The 17,346-nt window shown below is 38.6% G+C and overlaps 1 protein-coding gene across 4 annotated transcripts in view; it reads right to left on the bottom strand.

Moving 5' to 3' along the window:
- Positions 1-2,458: 2,458 nt before the first annotated feature.
- The window catches only part of LOC119649871 (serine/threonine-protein kinase unc-51), a 94,143-nt gene continuing 79,255 nt past the window's right edge, over positions 2,459-17,346 (bottom strand). For 2 of the 4 annotated variants that reach the window (XM_038052243.1, XM_038052244.1), the window contains exons 12-15: positions 13,968-14,104; positions 13,764-13,899; positions 13,604-13,676; positions 2,459-3,502 (exon numbers count right to left, since the gene is read on the bottom strand). In XM_038052243.1, the coding sequence (XP_037908171.1) occupies positions 3,427-3,502; positions 13,604-13,676; positions 13,764-13,899; positions 13,968-14,104 (422 nt within the window). In that variant the 3' untranslated portion in view covers positions 2,459-3,426. Of the gene's footprint in view, positions 3,503-13,344; positions 13,677-13,763; positions 13,900-13,967; positions 14,105-17,346 lie in introns of those variants that run through there. The other 2 variants (XM_038052245.1, XM_038052246.1) reach the window with 1 other exon arrangement.

The raw sequence follows: 17,346 nt of genomic DNA, 5'->3' as shown, positions 1-17,346 counted from the left end.
AACTGTAGCCATGAAACTTGACTGAATTTGAGTTGATTGAGAGCACCGGTGTCAGGACTCGCTTTTCGTGTTTCATCCGCCATTTTGACGAAGAATTCTTTAGTAAGGAAGCTTATGAATAATAACTAACTATACTATTCAGTAAGGTTTATTCATTGTATCTATTTTTCTTTTCACTGCTGCAAGTACTATTCTCAGAGCCGTAGAGAGAAAATTCGGGCCCGGTGTGAAAAAATGCGAAAAACCGGACACGGGGTGAAAATTATACGGATGTGAGGGGAGGGGGGAAATCATGCGACGAACTTGAGGCGCAGAGGAATTGCCCTTTCCGCCCTCTCTCGTCAGGCCTGACTATTCTCTCTTGTGTTTTGTTGGCGACTATGAATTAATTGCGTGCCATACGTATGGGATCATGGTGCAACATTCCCTGTAAATTATTAGAAGTTTTCGATGATTCTCTCAACTAACCTGGCTGTTTCCGATAGGAACATTACTAGTCGATTTGCTTACGATTAATCATGGTTTTGAAAGGTTGAGCTAATTTAGTTGGTGAAAATCTTACACTGTCCAGTCCATCGGGTCTATTTTTGAAGATGTCTTCTCCTTCCATGTTATACCGCATGAAAGTGACCAATGTTGTTTTATTGAAGGAATTATTGGAGCACAGCGAAGATGAACCTCGTAAGTGCCGGCATGGTATGATTGTGAAAAATTGGCGCACCCAACGAAGGTGAACATCACAAGTGCCAGTATGACATGATTGTCCAAACTTCACGGCGAATACTTCGATGAGCACCTTAGCGCCATGTCGAATGAGAACTCAGGTGAGTCCAGCAACTCCTTGTGCAACTCACTGAAAAACAAAGCTCACCAAAACTTGCCAGAGAAAGAGGCGTGACCAGACATCTTCCATCCTTTGTCATATCGAAAAATGCCAACAGATTTAAAAAAAGACGAACGTGATAAAGAATCATCCATTATTTGCAAGAACTTGAAAAGTAAGAAAAAGTATTTCCATAGATTTTTATGAAACAAGGTGAATAGGACTGGATGCTGTGGTGACCAGTTTCAATCCTTTCGGTTTTTCTGAAATATAAACATTCTTCAACTCTTTTTCAAAAAAAGTTTTTTTTTCTATGCAAAAGTGGTTGGGTAACAAACACCATCTCGTATCATGTGCAGGTTCCGCTTCCTTAAAAAATTAGTATGAATGGTCCAACTGACGATGGCTAAAACTCAATCCTATATAGGTGCTTGGCGAGCTAATGCATTGCTTCGAAACGAAGTGCGGATTAAAGCAAGGAGGTGGACTTGCCTCCATGCTTTTTAACCTACCCCCTGAATATGTTATCCGCAAACTGAAGTAAGGTACCACGGGAACATTGCTTTACAAATCTTCGCAAATAGTGGAATCTCCTCACCACATAAAAATGATGGCATGTTCAATTCCAGATGCCAAGGGAGTATTCCTGCAAATAAATGAAGCAGCGTAACAAGTCGGACTAGGAATTAATGACGAGAAAACAAAATTCATGACCCAATCAAGAAGACAGACGCCAATACGACAAAACCTAACAATGGGCAATTTTAATTTGGAAAAGGTGGACAACTGTGTATATCTAGGAATAAACATAGCGACGGATGGTAATAAAAGGACGCAGTTCTGCGACAAATAATGATTGCTGACGAATCTAGTATTCAGTCCTACGAATAATGAAAGGTAAAATGGTGCACAGGAAAAAAAGTTCCAAACCCACAAGACCATAATACGATTTATGCTACTGCACGGCTGGGAAGGGTGGACTATAACGCAGGCGTTAGAGAAGTCCATCGACACATTCGAACGTAACGTTCTATGTCGAATATTTGGGCCGGTAAAATATGGAGCTGACTGGCGAATTAGGTACAACAATGTGTCGTACCAGCTCTTTGACGACCCAGTAGCATCGGTGCTCGTAAAGCTATGAAATTTGTAGTGGACCGGTCACATAGAACCGATAGACGACAAGCGACAAGTGGTGGGAGGACTCAGTGAACGAGGCCAGTAAAACGCCGTTGAAATTTTCCAACTGGAATATGCAATCGAAGGATGAAGATGGCTGGAGGAAGTCTATCCTGCAGCCCAAGAGCCAATTTGGCCTGTCGCGCCATTGAAGAAGGGCAAGAACAAACAAAACATATAAGCGCAAGTCCAACATATTAGACATTGCGTACCTGCCAGGTGCGCTGAACTTCCTAAAATCTAAGCGAATTTGTAAATTCACCAGGTCATATTGTTCAAATATATATTGAAAAAAATTCCACAACAAAAAAAAAGTGGCGAATGAGAAAGGGTTTATTTAATAATAGGACAAAAGCAGCCTAATTTTTCTATTTTTCTCGTTCATTTCAAAGTACTTCTGATCTACCAACAAGTAAAGGAAATGTTATTTAATTTTTTTTAAAAAAATGTTTAATTGTCATTCATGTTAAAACTCAAATATAATTACAATATATCAAAATTAGGATTAAACTGATTATATACGTCCTAGGGAATAATTTCCATCCTTCAGTCCAAGAAAAAAACGGGGCTAACTTATGAATAACATACGTTTTCAAATATTATTTCCTTGTTGTAATATTTGTGATTAAATACTGATATTACACATTATAATAGATTTGGATAAATATATATTATATACTTTCCCTTACATTTCTCATTTCTGTTATTTTTAATTTCTCAAGAACTTTCAATCCAAATAACTATGTATTTAACAATCTGGTAATTTCTCCATGTCACGGAATGCCGCCCCTTTCGATCAGTGTAACTACAAGTTAATTTCTACAAATTTATTTACAAAATAAAGAAGCTTTCAGGGCGGGGAGAACATAACTTACGTAATGTGTTTTGAGTAGAATCAACGAGTGTTGCAGTGAGTAGGTAGTAGTTTTGGGTTCCTAAATACTATTTAATAAACCTCTTCCTTTGCTCGTATTCAGAGTTCGATAGAATTGTAGCCTTTCTTATCATTCCATATTTTTTAATAGAAATATACAATTTTATGTTTTAGCGGTTCTTTGTGTTTTGTGTTTTCGGGTTTTAATACGGCTACTTTCATTATGTCTTTACTTTTTAGTCTTCTTCAAGCCTTAGTTAGATATTAATCTTTTCTATTAAATTTGTATTTTAATTTTAATGCTGTTGGTATACAACATGAGTTGTACTTACACTACAATCTGATACGTATGTTAAAGTTAAAGTTGATTTCTTTTGGTTTGCATGCTTTGTTTTTTACATTTTATTGTTCTTACCACTACATTTGATTTAGAGACTGTATAAAGTGGAAAATAATAATGCTTACATATCGACCTTCAACGTATAAAAATTAAATAGTTGCTTTTATTTCCGTTTTTATTGGTACTTTTTCAGTTCCTGGCTTGTACGCTTTAGCGACAAAGAGTGTTGCGAAAGAAAACTGGTGACGTCGATTTGTTGGTAGTTGGTTGTCGAAGAATAGAAAGCCTGAAAAAAGATGTTTAAACTGAGTAGTTTGTTCTAGAAATTATTAGACTTAATTGCTACAATTTAACTGTTCACTGTTACTTTGTAGACAACCTGGTATTAAGCTGGGAATTTGAAAAGCAAAATGGAGAGAATTTACGCGTTTTGAGCCATGCTCCAGTTTTAAAACCCAACGTTTCCACGTCTGATACTCGATTTTGAATCTCAAGATAACACCTCTTACGGTTCTAGATAGTTACTTGGAAAGGAGGTCAATGCACATTGTCCATTTGTGCGTAGTCAGAACTTCAGGAAACCCAGCCTCAATAAGTAGGGCTGGCAAATATGGAACCTGTGATAACACAACATTACTAGAGAGAGTTTATCTTCACACTCTAGCCCTCCTAGTCATGAAATTATGAGCATGGCTAGGCCACTCATCAAGGAACGTTTGGAAGTGGCCTGTTATTGTTGGATTTCTAGAGCATTCATTACAGTACCATCTTGTACCTCATTCATTTTTTTTTTCAAAAATTCATTTACAATCTAAAGAATGTATTTTCAATGTTTTAAGCTCAATAGAAAGTTTAAAATGTCCGTAGCAAATCAGTAAAATGATGATATATCATTCCAAATGTTGGTTCATGTTCTCGGTTATTTTATGAAGAATCATACCCCGACTTTCGTATTGATCGGTTTATTACTTTTTGAGTTAGAATTCCCGCAAATGTGAAAAAACTAATTTTGAAAAAAATGCGATTGAAAAAAAAATTGTATGAAAACTCCCCTTTCGGATATGAAGAAATTTTTCAATCTTAATAACAAACAAAATACAATAAGAACAAATACAAATGCACGCGTAGAAGGGACTGGTGTTTAAGCCTGAGCCTGATAATCGCTCGGTTCTATCCTCATAAAACCTAAAGGAATACTAATTTCGTTTTGAAATTTTTGTGGCGTATTCTGGGATAGCTGACCGGATGGCTCAAGTGGTTAGAGTGCTGTGCTGTTGTAGTGGAAGGTCGCAGTTTGAATTTCACTGGTAACGGATGGATTTGTTATAGTGACTGGATGCCGGATACCCGTCGGCTAAGCTGTGAATGAGTACCTGAGTCAAATCAGGGTAATAATCTCGGACGAGGGTGATGCTGATCATATTGCCTTCCTACAGTGCACTGTAGGGTACCGTTACGGTCTTAAATGAAGCACTCCACATTTCAAGGCTGGGATCCAATATGGGTTGTTATGGGGTTGCCTTTCATCCCTTGGTGGGGTTTAGGGTGCCGACCACATCTACGCGCCATCGCTCGCGGTTACCTGAAATGTGCTCAGCTCCCCCCACAACTTTCTGAAATGTTTGCACTCGTTCTCTACTGTTCAGCGCCAAGTGCCATTGGGGCGACCCACTCGTCTCCATTTCACTGCATGGCATAAACCGCAATCTAATTGTCGTCCCACCTTAATGTGTGATCTATCCACTACCATTCCTGTCTTCCTATCACGTCGCGTACGAGTGCCAAGCCTGTGCGCAGGTCAAATTATTCGTTTGAAATAGTGTCAGGCTAGCGCATTCCGATGATATGACGCAGATAAGTATTGACGAAAGCTTGGAGCTTTTAAGTAACAGCAATACGCGGAGGACACTGACTAACCATTTCATCCCCAAGAGAAGGAACATAATCGGATGTAAAACGGTTAAGAACCATGGTGAAGTGTTCTTTCCACCTCTTCAGTTGTTCATCATCGTGGATGAGAGGTCGACCGTTAACGTCCACTTAAGAAGGTATACATATTGAATTATACAAAAATATTGTTTTTCGGGTTCCAAATATTAATGGAAATTCATAATTCAGGTACGGGCTATATGTATACAAGTGTACAACAATTCCTAAAAATTCATCATTATCATCAACGGTGCAACAACCGGTATCCGGTCTAAACCTGCCTTAATAAGGAACTCCAGACATCCCGGTTTTGTGCCGAGGTCCACCAATTCGATATCCCTAAAAATTAGAACTAAAAAAAGTTGAGGCGCAGCAAATGGAGAATATTTTGATATTATCAACCTTCCTTGCACATCACGACAATGATTGCCGTACCGATAAGCTTATTAGTGTTACGGTAATAGCCTTTTTTCACAATTGTTTGGCGTTTTTTAAAAAAAAGTATCTCTTTCTTTCTACTGCGTACCCTCTCCGGGGTGGCGCTGGCAAACAAACTTTATCGTGATGATATCAAAGTACCCCCTATTTGAAACGCCATTACTTTTTAAGGGCAGGTGGACGCTGCGATTTGAAAGAGAAGATCTTCTACTTCTCCATTCATCTTGTCCTTTCCGTCTGGTAGATGGGGTTCAAAGTTAAACTCTAACATTTTGATATGCATAGCCCCAATTCGAGGTGGCATAACTTCTTGAGTAGGAATGGCCGTCGCAATTTTTTAACGGAAGACTTCCTCTCCGTCTTGCATACTTCTCTATCCTTTCTTCTAATAATAATAATAACAAAAACCCACTTTGAAGGGCCATAACATTTTACGGGTGGCGAGGGGGTGGACGCTACGAGCTTTCATCAGGCTTGAAGGGGTCCGTCCCTCTCCCCCCGGATAGACTTCTCGCGCCCTATGAGGTTGGGGTTGCAAATTTAACCTTTACTAATTATCAAGGCGATTGATTTTTTTAATGAGACATATCAGACAACACTTTTAAGGAATTATTCTATTGTTGCGTAAAACAGGGCATGATGTTAAACTGGTATAAGAAATTATAAAAGCTATCGACATAAACTTGTACATGCTTCTCTATTGAGTGCTTGAAATTAAAATTTCAAATATTGGAGCCCGCGAACGCAAAGAAAGTGAATCTTGCAGCGTAGTACCAAGATTTTGCAAGTGAACTGTAACCAATTTAACGATTTTTACCTCCTCACCCGAGATAAATTTTCCCGGATGGTTAATCTTTGCGTTTCTATGAAAAATTCTGCCTGAGAGTCTTATGTTGGTTTGGAAGGTTAGTACACACTCGTAATCGAAACCTCACGACTTTTTGTAAACAAATTCAGAATTTTGTCTATAGACAGTTGTGAAAAATTTCAAGATCGCTACTTGTCACATGTTAGGTCTTACAAATCTAGTCCCAACTATTATGTCTTCACCAAAGACCAATTTATGCATTTATTATAAAAGATGATCCAAAGAGTGGAATCGACAATATGCCAAACTGATGTTGACCGAAAAAAGATTAAAGCATATAGAATTTGATGGTAAAACACTATAGCCTGAAAAGCCAAGAAGCAGCTATTCATTTCAGTGGCAACATGTTACACTCTACCAGTGAATATGAGTAAGTGTTAGGCCGTGGTTAGAGTACTTTTTTTTTACGCAAGTCAAACTGTCGACTGACAATGCTGACGACATTGCCTCCTAGTGTACCGTTACGGTCTTGAATCAAGTGCTCTAACACACTTCAAGGCCCTGATCCAAAATGGATTGTTGCGCCAACGATTATTATTATTATTATAAACTGTCGACCAGACCTTGAAAGATTACCTTAAGTTCTGACCGAATGCAGAAATATGGAGGTGGACTAACGAACGGAAAAATTAAATTAATCGGATTCCGAAAAGAAGTTCTGTTATTGACTAAACAATGTGGTGAAAAACAAATATCGTATTTCAGAACCTAACTATACCATTCTCCAGTTTTTTCTCTTCCCTGATGTGATCACAGGTCTTTCGAAATGCATCAAAGAATATATCCAAAACTTCATTAACAAAACGAGGCTGATTCCTGATCGGGGTCATCTTGTATCGGGTACATCAATACCTCGTGCCCGTTCAAACAGCTTTTCAATGATTTCGAGAAGACTTTCGACGGTGTCAATAGGGAGTGCTTTGGAACACTGTACGCAGGAGTTACCTTCCGCAGGAACTAATAGTTGTTATCAGAGTGATATATAACGGCCCAAAATGTTATGTATTTTATCAAGGAGTAACGTTGGAAGTATTTTTGCTTTCTATCGCCAATACCATTTTATTATAGCCGAAGGAGGAAAGTGCAATAGTTTATAACATTTCTTAAACACCTTTACGAATCTACTAATATTTGGTTGCTCACTAATCAAGTCGTGAGCCTTAGCTGAAGTCTTTAGATGTAAATGAAGTAGTACGGAGTTTTGGCTCATGTTACTTCTCTTATCTGCATCGATATACAAACCATCGAAGAGGTCAAACCGTTGAGCTAGGTTATATCTGGGTAAATTAACGGTCCAATTTCCGTTAATAAAGTATTGAGTGGTAGAGCTTCAAGGAGGCGTACGAATTGCCACACCGAACATGTTAATGGTTGGCCAAATAAGATTATCACGCAAGAAACTGCGACATAAAAAGGCTAGCGGAGATGGTAAGCAAGAAGTATTAGAAATTAGGTACTGAATAATTGGATATGAAAAGACTATGTATGTCCTTTCCCAACGAAAAGAAACAGCGTTATGAAGATGTGTTTGGCGATGTTTCGTAACAGAAAGGCATTTTGTTTATATTGACGCACAACGAAAAATGGTAAGCTCATGATGATATTTTGTGAGTTCTGTGTAATCATCAACTACCCTTCTTCAAGATACTTAACAGCAATTTTAGAGCGAACATTGAACTGGAAAACCAACCTCCACACAAAACCTTCGCACAAGAAATTGCATCGTACAATTCAATGCTTCACCGAATGCTGACCAGTACATTATTGTAAGACAGTCTAAAAAACGAGAAATGCCTGTTTATTGAAACCTTTTAAGGCTTTATTTGGAAAAGAGGCCATCCTGAGTGCCCTGAGAATGACAAGGTAGGGAGGGAACTTCAAAGGCCACGTCTCATTGTACATCTGAGACAGGAGAATTATCGACTGAGAATGCGATACGTTTCGTATCTTCCCTCTGGATCGTTGAACATGAGTCTGGAGTTTTACAGAGTTTAATTGCTTTAGACCAGAAACATACAAAAAAATAGTTATATTAGCTAAAACCAGTCTGTCGAATTTTGAATTGAGCAAAAGGCAAGTAAAAGGCAGCGTCTAATTGGATCGCCTCTATCCTGCAATCAAACGAACCTACTTAGATGGAACCTCAGTATTTACGGGTGGACCTTCACGATCAATTTCGACAACTTTCATTTCGATAACTATTTTTTTTTTTCATTTCTTTTTAAGTTTTGGAATAGCCACTCAGGTTGGTCCTTTGGGCACCACCAAATCGTACATTCATCATTACAAGGACCAGAAGAAAATAATAATGAACAGGACATCAATTTAGAATATGGTTACGCTGTTGTTAAATGGTAAAGAAATTATATTAGAACTATTTTTTAAAAAATCGCCATAACATAACATTCTCAATAGTAGAAGAAACAAATGGTGAAAACCCTTTTCTGGACCTCCAAATTATTAGGCAAAGTAATCACATATACAGAAAGCTAATGAATACCCAGCGCGTAAGGACGTCAAATCATACATTCGCTATGAAAAGTGGATACTGGCCAGCATTTAATTACAATCTAATAAGGCCTAGCCTATCAGTTACACCTGAACAGTCAGCAACTACTCAGCGACTGTTCAAGTGGTCGGTAATCGTTCGAAAAACAACTCTGCCATCAGGCCGGCCGGAAAAGAGATCAAGTAAATCTGCGCATGTGCGGATTGAGGCGCCCAGCCGATGGTCGCCGGACCGGCCGTCTAGGCATTCAGCGTTCTGTTTTAAATGTTCACATTCAAAAATATCTAAACTTTACCTGTACGGCCGGGGTTGAACTGATAGAACCGTTGGTGTGTATATGGTGTTCGGCCGAATGGACTGTTCAGGAGTAACTGACGGACCTTCTGGATCGCGTATGGCCCTCTTAAGAAACAAAAGCAAAAAACGGGGCGGTTTGCTCATGTAAATACATAAGGCAAACAAAATGTTTAGTTATTATTCGAATTAAAGAACAATTGAAGGAAGCTGAATTGGTAAAAGGTGGTAAAAGACAATATATCAGCTCTGTAGTTGCACGGCATATTGTCGAAAAAGGACATAAAATAGGGCAGGTAAGGGTGATAGAAGAGGTAAAGTGCAATTATTTGAACGGATTTAACACAAATGTGAGTAATGCCCACTTAGGTAAATCTATTTGCATCAATACCAAGAGGAAAATTAAATTACCAATTTAAATAGGGTGATCATGTCATAAGGTAATTAAAAGTACAGTGGACGCCATTATTATATATCATCACCGTATCAAAAATGCTTACTGTTAAAGAACACATACAAGGATATTAAACTCCTGCCACTTTGGGAGAGGGTATCTCATGCTTTTTCCTTCGTTCCGTTCATTATCCTTGCGGAGCAGGGATTCGAAGTCAAACCCAATCATTTTGACATGAAAATAGCCCCACTTTATGGTGCGATAACTTTTTAAGGGCGGAAGACCATTACAATTTTTCAAACAGATTAGAAAGGGAGACTTCTTTTTTTTCCTTCATATCCTCCTCATCCTCTCTTCTTCCCGGGGCAGGGTTGGAAATTCAAACTTTACCATGATCATATAAAAAAAACCAACCTTGAAGCCATTAATTTTTAAGGGATGAGTGCCGCAACTGTTCGCAAACGAAATGGACGCCGTTGAGTTAGCTGGTGCTATCTATTCATACTATTGGTTAAAAGGGCGAAAGGAAAAGAAGAAATATTGGTTTCGTCCTTCACTCTAAGAACGTCACGAATCTGGTCAATTTGCTTTCAAAAACTGAGAAAACACGAGGATATTTTTTTCGGTTATGTGAGAATGAGTGTTGCGCAATTTGATGAATTGCGGCAGAAATTATGGGAAACTATCAAAAGACAAGATACAAAATTTCGTGAGTGCATCAACTACAAATTTCTTCGTGTCGAAATTCATGCCTGCGAAATACGCTTGTCAATTAAAACTGGCGGTTAACCGTGTATTACAAACACGTAGTGCGTACAGTCAAGTGGGCGGCTAACTGCAGGTCGGACCGATACAGCATTTTACAGCACCCTGGAGAAGGCATATGACTGATAACTCTTAAATAATTATCCTTGGGGATGTCAAGGCCAGAGTAAGATCAGTGGAGACTCACAAAGGACCCAGAGGGGACACAGTTTCCATAAAATTAGTAATGACAATGACCAACAGTTGGGCGTCTTAGAAGCATATTTGTTAGCTTCACTTGTTGTCCAGATCACGAAATATATAAGAGGATATTGGGATCATTAAATGGTGAAAAATTTAACCAAATAAACAATCTCCTAATTGATGAAAATGCTCAGTATCCTACCACCTCGGGTCTTAACGGGATTCGGATGAGCATCTAATAAGGGCGAAATACGGCTGTCGTCGTCGTAACATTGGACCCTCATTCGCAACAGACGGATATGCATCAATACTAACGACTTTCCTCATCAAGCAGTAATAGGACTGGCGCAGAAATTATTAACGAGTTTATTATGGAAGCATATCAAGAATACGGTAAAACGATAATGGTAGAAATCGTAGGATATACTACAAAACAATAGAATAGAAGCAGAACAGTTATACGTCAAGCGATCGAAAGGAGAAAATATTCAGAAACGTAGGTGAATTGCGAAAGAAATCTGGGGGGAAAAGTGAAAATCTACAGTGACAACAGTTTAAAACACGACCAGTTAGTAAAAATGGCACACGGACTGCATACACAATAATAGAGCAAATGAGACAAGGGTACAAACTGCACACAGGATTTTGTAAGGCTAGGAATATGACAAGCGACCCTGGCAACAAGCAAAAATAAATGGGGTATTTCCCTGTCCATATGTCATACTGCACATCTCCAACCTGATGTTACCTAAAATGTAACAAATTCCCGGGGTTGATGTATTACTAGCGGAAGTATGCAAAAAGGGAAGGCAACCCCTAAACCTACTATACATGTACTTCTAGTATTATAAAATTATGTACAAGGCAAAGCTCTGGAACATCAACCGCCAGTGAAAACACGAAATCAATGTAAAATCTAACTGAAGCAGACAGCAAATAGCTTTTAAGATACACCACCAATTGGAGGATGCAGTGTTTGGATTACAATTGATAGAGAATGGGATGCACTGAAATGAAAATTAGTTATTATAAACTAAGAAACATTTTACTTTCATCAGTTGAGAAAAAAAAACAAGCTATTATTCACGACTTTAAGCTCCTCTAAAATGCAAATGGGTGAAGTAAGCAATTGCTTTGAATGAGGTCGAAATTCATACTGATTAGAGAGGTGATATAGGAAGCCCATGCCACAAATTCTTAAGCGGGGATCAACGATTGAATCTAAAAACCGCTACTGCAAGAAAACCAGAAGCAAAAAGAATATGTGAAGGGCTTCTAAAATGACCGCGTAAAAGGCAGATATCAGATTCAGTATTAAAAGTAATTAGAATAAAAACAAACAGAACATGGCTCGAAGTTCAAATCAAGAGTCGAAAGAAACTCATTGAGCAAGACTCGTATTCAGCTGTGTGATATTTTCACAATATTATAGGCAAGTATTATATGGTGTAAAAAATACTCTCATTTTAATAAAATTTCAGAGAAAGTACTCAGTGAAAGCTTTTGGGACTTTATACATTTTATAGTGAACTGGAGGATTAAAAATTCGGTATCAGCCCGCCTTAAAATGGTCTAGATAACATGGGAATTTCGCGCACTTCGACTACCATTTACGAGGAAAGACTAGTTCCTGAGAATAAGAATCCCTGATAGTGGTGTTGAAGGTCCGTAGATTGCCCTCCCTTACTAGTTGGGACAGAATTTTCAGCAGCGAATTTAACAAAACCTTATTCATAACAAGATTAAATTTCACGCTTAAGCCAATACCACAGAATCCCAATGGATGAATACAATTTCAAGCAGGCAGACCTGTTCAGTTACTTTGTGATCCCAGTGATGAAGGACTGCCATGAGCGTCGCGAAATTTACGAAATCGAGAAAGATCCATAAAAAGCGAACTAGGCATTTACAAAGTACAAATAAGCCCTTTGTGGCTGTGTAGATGCCAAACAGACGCATAAACGCAAACGCGAAAAAGCAGACCGACGCTTTTAAACGGAAAATTCTATGAAAAGTACATGGAGCAATCAAAGAGGGAAAACTATAATAAACTCAATACAACCATGAGCTATATTAATGGTTTGAAAACCTACCAGCTTGAGTAGATGTCCCAAAGAAGACCAATGGCACGAAATACTAACATGCGCTTGATTTTTAAAGGGAAAAGGAACTTCAAGGAAACTGATTACAGCAAAAAGGAAAGTGGGGGACTCAAATGATACAGAGAGCAAATTGCCTTTAATGTTTTAGATTTGGAGGGATCGTTGGAACGAGACAGATGATTCATTTCGGAGGCGAAGATTCGATATGAGCTATAGTTTTTGTCCTAGAGAATTTACGTTTTTTAAGGTGAAATTGTTACGCTTGTGGATTTCAGAGAATTATCCACATTTATTACTTTGCTAAATGCATGTAATGAACTTAACCTCTTCTATTATCGAATGGAAGAAACCCATTTCTTCAAAACTTAAAGAACTGCTGTTCTCAATTACAAATGGTAACTATCATTTATATTCAGACTGATATCATCAAGAAAAGTGACAACGGAACAATCATTTTACAAAACTCTATGCAGCCTTGCATATTATCGACGACCGTTGGCACCAAGTACAACTAGATCGTAATGTTTCATTGTCCTACATAAATTGGCAGGAGTAAGAAAGCAAACGTCATATGACTTTACTGAAGCCGAATTAAGTGTAATCATAAAGCCATTTTCCAAAAAATAAATGAATGATAACCAAAGAATAATTGAAATAAACATTTTATTTCTAAAAACTAATTGAATTAATGGATACATGTGAGACTTTATGCTTTTGCTTCATATGCAATAGATTAAAATTCAATCATACAAATTAAAAAATAATAATAGTAAAAAACAAAGAGATGAATTGCTAGTTATTATCACACTATTCATCAAACCATATAGTAGTGACAGGGGTTGTCTCTTCATACCAATTTATATATACTTTGTTGTTATTTTCTATATCCTAAGATTTATGCTTACGAAGAATCATCGGTAACGTAAATATAGCCTTGTTGCTGTAGAATGTTCAGCCGCTTCTCGACAGCGTCTCTATCTGTAAATTAGAAAGACACAGGATTCAGATAAAAATCGAAATCGCAATCTAATTCAGTTAAAAGATAAATATGCAGACCGTACTCACATTTAGCTAGCAATGATTTATCTTGTTCATGATTGCACTTTTGAGCCAGCGAATGTAGTAGGATGTGTGCCGTGTGGTAACGTTCAAAACAGTTCTTTTTATTGCTAAATAATTCATCTAGGGCAGCGGATTGACACTATTGGAATATAATCAAAAGGAACAGCATTAATTAGAATTGATTTGAGGTTATTTTGATACACTTACCATTGCTATGGCGTAATTGTATAGAATTTTGTCAGCAGTAATATTGGCAGCAGCTGCTTTCTGTAGTAATGCTGCACCATTTAATCTTTTGGATTCTGCTAACAGCGCGCGATATTTAGAGTTCATCGCTAGTAGGGCTGAAATTGAAAGATCAGTATTAGTGTTAAGAGAAAGCTTTAGAGTGGAACATTACGAATAATTTGATTTTTTAAGGCAAATGCTAATGTTTTACGTTGAGTTTTAGTTAGGTTATTTGTCTTCAGAGAAACAATGAATGAAAAAAGAATCTACTTACTACTCATAGAGAGAGCGTAGAAAGTAGAAGGCTTAACCTATGGTTAAAACTAGAAAGAGAGAAATAATCAAAGAGGACAAGCTCCAGGACATTGTAACTGGCCGGATGAGGATTAGGAGTTATACACCACTGAGAAAAAAAGGCTTTGAAATGAGCGAAGTCAGTTAGATTTTTCCGAATTTCGGAAATATAATCGGAAAGCGGAAACATCTTTCTCACTGTATGTTCCAAGTGGGTAATGTTGCTGATCTTCTTTGTAAACCTATTTAGATGAGAGCATGTGAGGGAGGAAGGAATGTAATGGACGAGGAAATTATATAAAACGTTGCAAAAGATGAAAGATGGTCTGTAGTGCGAATTTCAGAAGTGGGTGATGAGCGTCAGTTCGGACATCCCAGGGGGTAGGTGAGGAAAGAGCAAGAATTCTGTGGTCTTGCACTAACTGAGGACGCTATTATCACATCAGGCAGTTGGGTATAAAGTGCATGGCAACTTCTTCGCCACAATCTGTGGCCAGAGGACTTTCCACCCTTCCTCACTGCGGAGATTACCTGCTTTATCTCTAAAAGGGACTTAGCGTAGAATACCGCCCCAACCAACCCTCTGTAAATACATATCGTCCATTATTAATAAAAAGGCTAATGCGCACCTCGAGATCAACATTCTGTCCGAGAAACAGAAGGATCACCGAATCAAGAAGTTACAGAGAGCAACTCATTATCGACCCGGTAGTTGTAGGACAAGCAAATAGAGGCCATGTTCTGCGTTTGCATGACATTGCATGAAAGATTTTGGCGGCAAACATGGATGTGTGGCACACCACCTTGTCAGTGCGTTTCCGAGAGTATCAATACCTCAGAGAACATACGCATACGAGAAGCATTTTCCAAGGGGATTCATTGAGTCCCCTTTGGTTTTGTATGGTATTGAATCCCCATGACTTCTGAATGGCTGTATGCTGATACTGACAACCATCTTAGGAGTCTATTGCGAATAATAGCCGTGATATTCAGATGAAATTTGGTCTAGACTAATAGCAATTCTTTTAGTAGCTTTGTATTGATGAAGGGGGTAAGTAGCTCGTGAAATATATGTCTACATTGAAAACTAAAATTGTACTTTGGAGGAAGTTAGTTGTCCATCAATTTTTGGTTTAGACAAATGTTAAATCTAAGTTATCCACAAAGGTCATCACGAACCAGGTGCCGCCATTGGTAACCTCCATATCCAAGCTCGGGATGGAATTCTCAAGGAACCCACGCTCGAGTCGATAATTTGAAGGATTCTCTGCTGTCTGAATTCCTGCGACGTATGAAACTGTTGCCGAAATCGCATCTCTCGGGGAAGATTAGAATAAGTGCACTGAATGTATTCGATCTGACAAAGTCCAGCGGTGGACACGGACACTATGTCCAAATTATGAATGAATTACTAAAGTCTACGTGGAACGGGTCAATCTCATTAAATCAGAGGTAGGAGCGTAGTTAAAGTTGCCGCACCACATCACCGCCAAGTAGACTAGCTATGCGCCTATTTGTGCAACAAGGAGCAGGTTAGGCTCTTCCATACGTATTGTTTGTAAGGCAGATTGGGGGGTGGATTCCACTTACCTTGGATCGAACTTTATATTCTTTGGGTGGTCAGAAAGAATCAATGAATGGAAGTCAAAGGCAATTTACGATAACTACGTCAATGGCATCTTTCCTCAAACACCTCAACTACACTGATGACATCTGTTTGCTCTCTCACTGGGTCATGAATCTTGATCAAATAGCTCTGGATTCAGAAAGACAGGCAAGTAGAGTCGGACTAAAATAAACAGCAACAAAACTAAGATTCTCAGTCTGACGGGTCATCGCACTCCCCCTATTTGTGTTATCTGTGGCACCGTACTGAAAGTCGCCCGACGTATTAATAGTGCTAGATCCCCTGCCGCTGCCTTAAATTTGGAAATGCAGTTCTCAACACCAAGATCAAGTTGAGACTGTTCTGTGCTAGTGTTCTTTCTATGTTGCTATATAGAAGTAGCACTTGCAAAGTGACCCCACGAAGCTCCAAGGTTTCATGAAACTTGTCTGCAACGTATTATAGAGGTACGCTAGCCTGATACTATTTAAAACAAAGAATTTGTCGGCGCACAGACCAGTTACACGTGGAAGATGTAATCAGAAGACGGAAGTGGCGATGATAGATCACACATTAAGTAGGGGCGACAATTGTATTGCTGGTTTTGCTGTGCATGGGTTTATGGGGGTCCCGTTTCCCCCGGCCCTCGAAAATTTGGTTATTTCTACCCTCATTTCAATTTGATGTTCTTTGTTAGTTGTCTTTTTTAAGGTTTTGTTTACAAAACATTTTTCTTCACCGCATGTAGTCATGTTGGGTATCAAATGACTAGTACTTTTCGATGCCAGTCTTATTTTTGACATTTTTTGGAGAGGCGGGGAGTGGAAGAGGTCGAAATTGATGATTTTTTTAACGGACCCATTCTCAGAAACTACTCATCCGGAAAATCTGAAAAAATCATAAATCTGCCTCTATACGGTGTCCAGAGCTGGAAATACTCTCCATATCGATATCTGCTCAAATCAAATTAATAATAGCATATAATTATGTTAATATGTGAACTCCTCCAAGTCCCCGGACAAGACATGAAGAACGTCGCCGATAACAAGAAACAAAAATAAAGAACATCGATGACAAAATACACCCCTAGCAGACTCCGCTTTGGATCTCATATTCCTCTGAGGTTGTACCTTGATGCAGCACGTAATATTTTACGCCATCATCGCTCTCATAATAGTTATTAGTTCGCCGCGATGGCTCTTTTCCGTAGGGCACGCCAAATACATTCCCTGCTCACGATTTCTCGAAATCGATGAAGAGTAGATGAAGCGAGAGATCTAAAGTTTGTGGACTATTCCAGAATAATCTGCGGGGTGTTGATGTAGTCAATGCAGAAGGATCCGGAGCGGAAACCAGCCTGCTCTCGGTCAATCAAGCTTTCGAGATGTTCCTTCAAGCGTTTCAGGATTATTTAGCCATTTTATTTGCGATGCAATACGGTTAATAATCTTCGTTCCA

Source organism: Hermetia illucens, chromosome 2 (genome assembly GCF_905115235.1).
Source record: "Hermetia illucens chromosome 2, iHerIll2.2.curated.20191125, whole genome shotgun sequence".
Classification (NCBI taxonomy): domain Eukaryota; kingdom Metazoa; phylum Arthropoda; class Insecta; order Diptera; family Stratiomyidae; genus Hermetia; species Hermetia illucens.
This window is presented reverse-complemented; position numbering and strand designations above follow the sequence as displayed.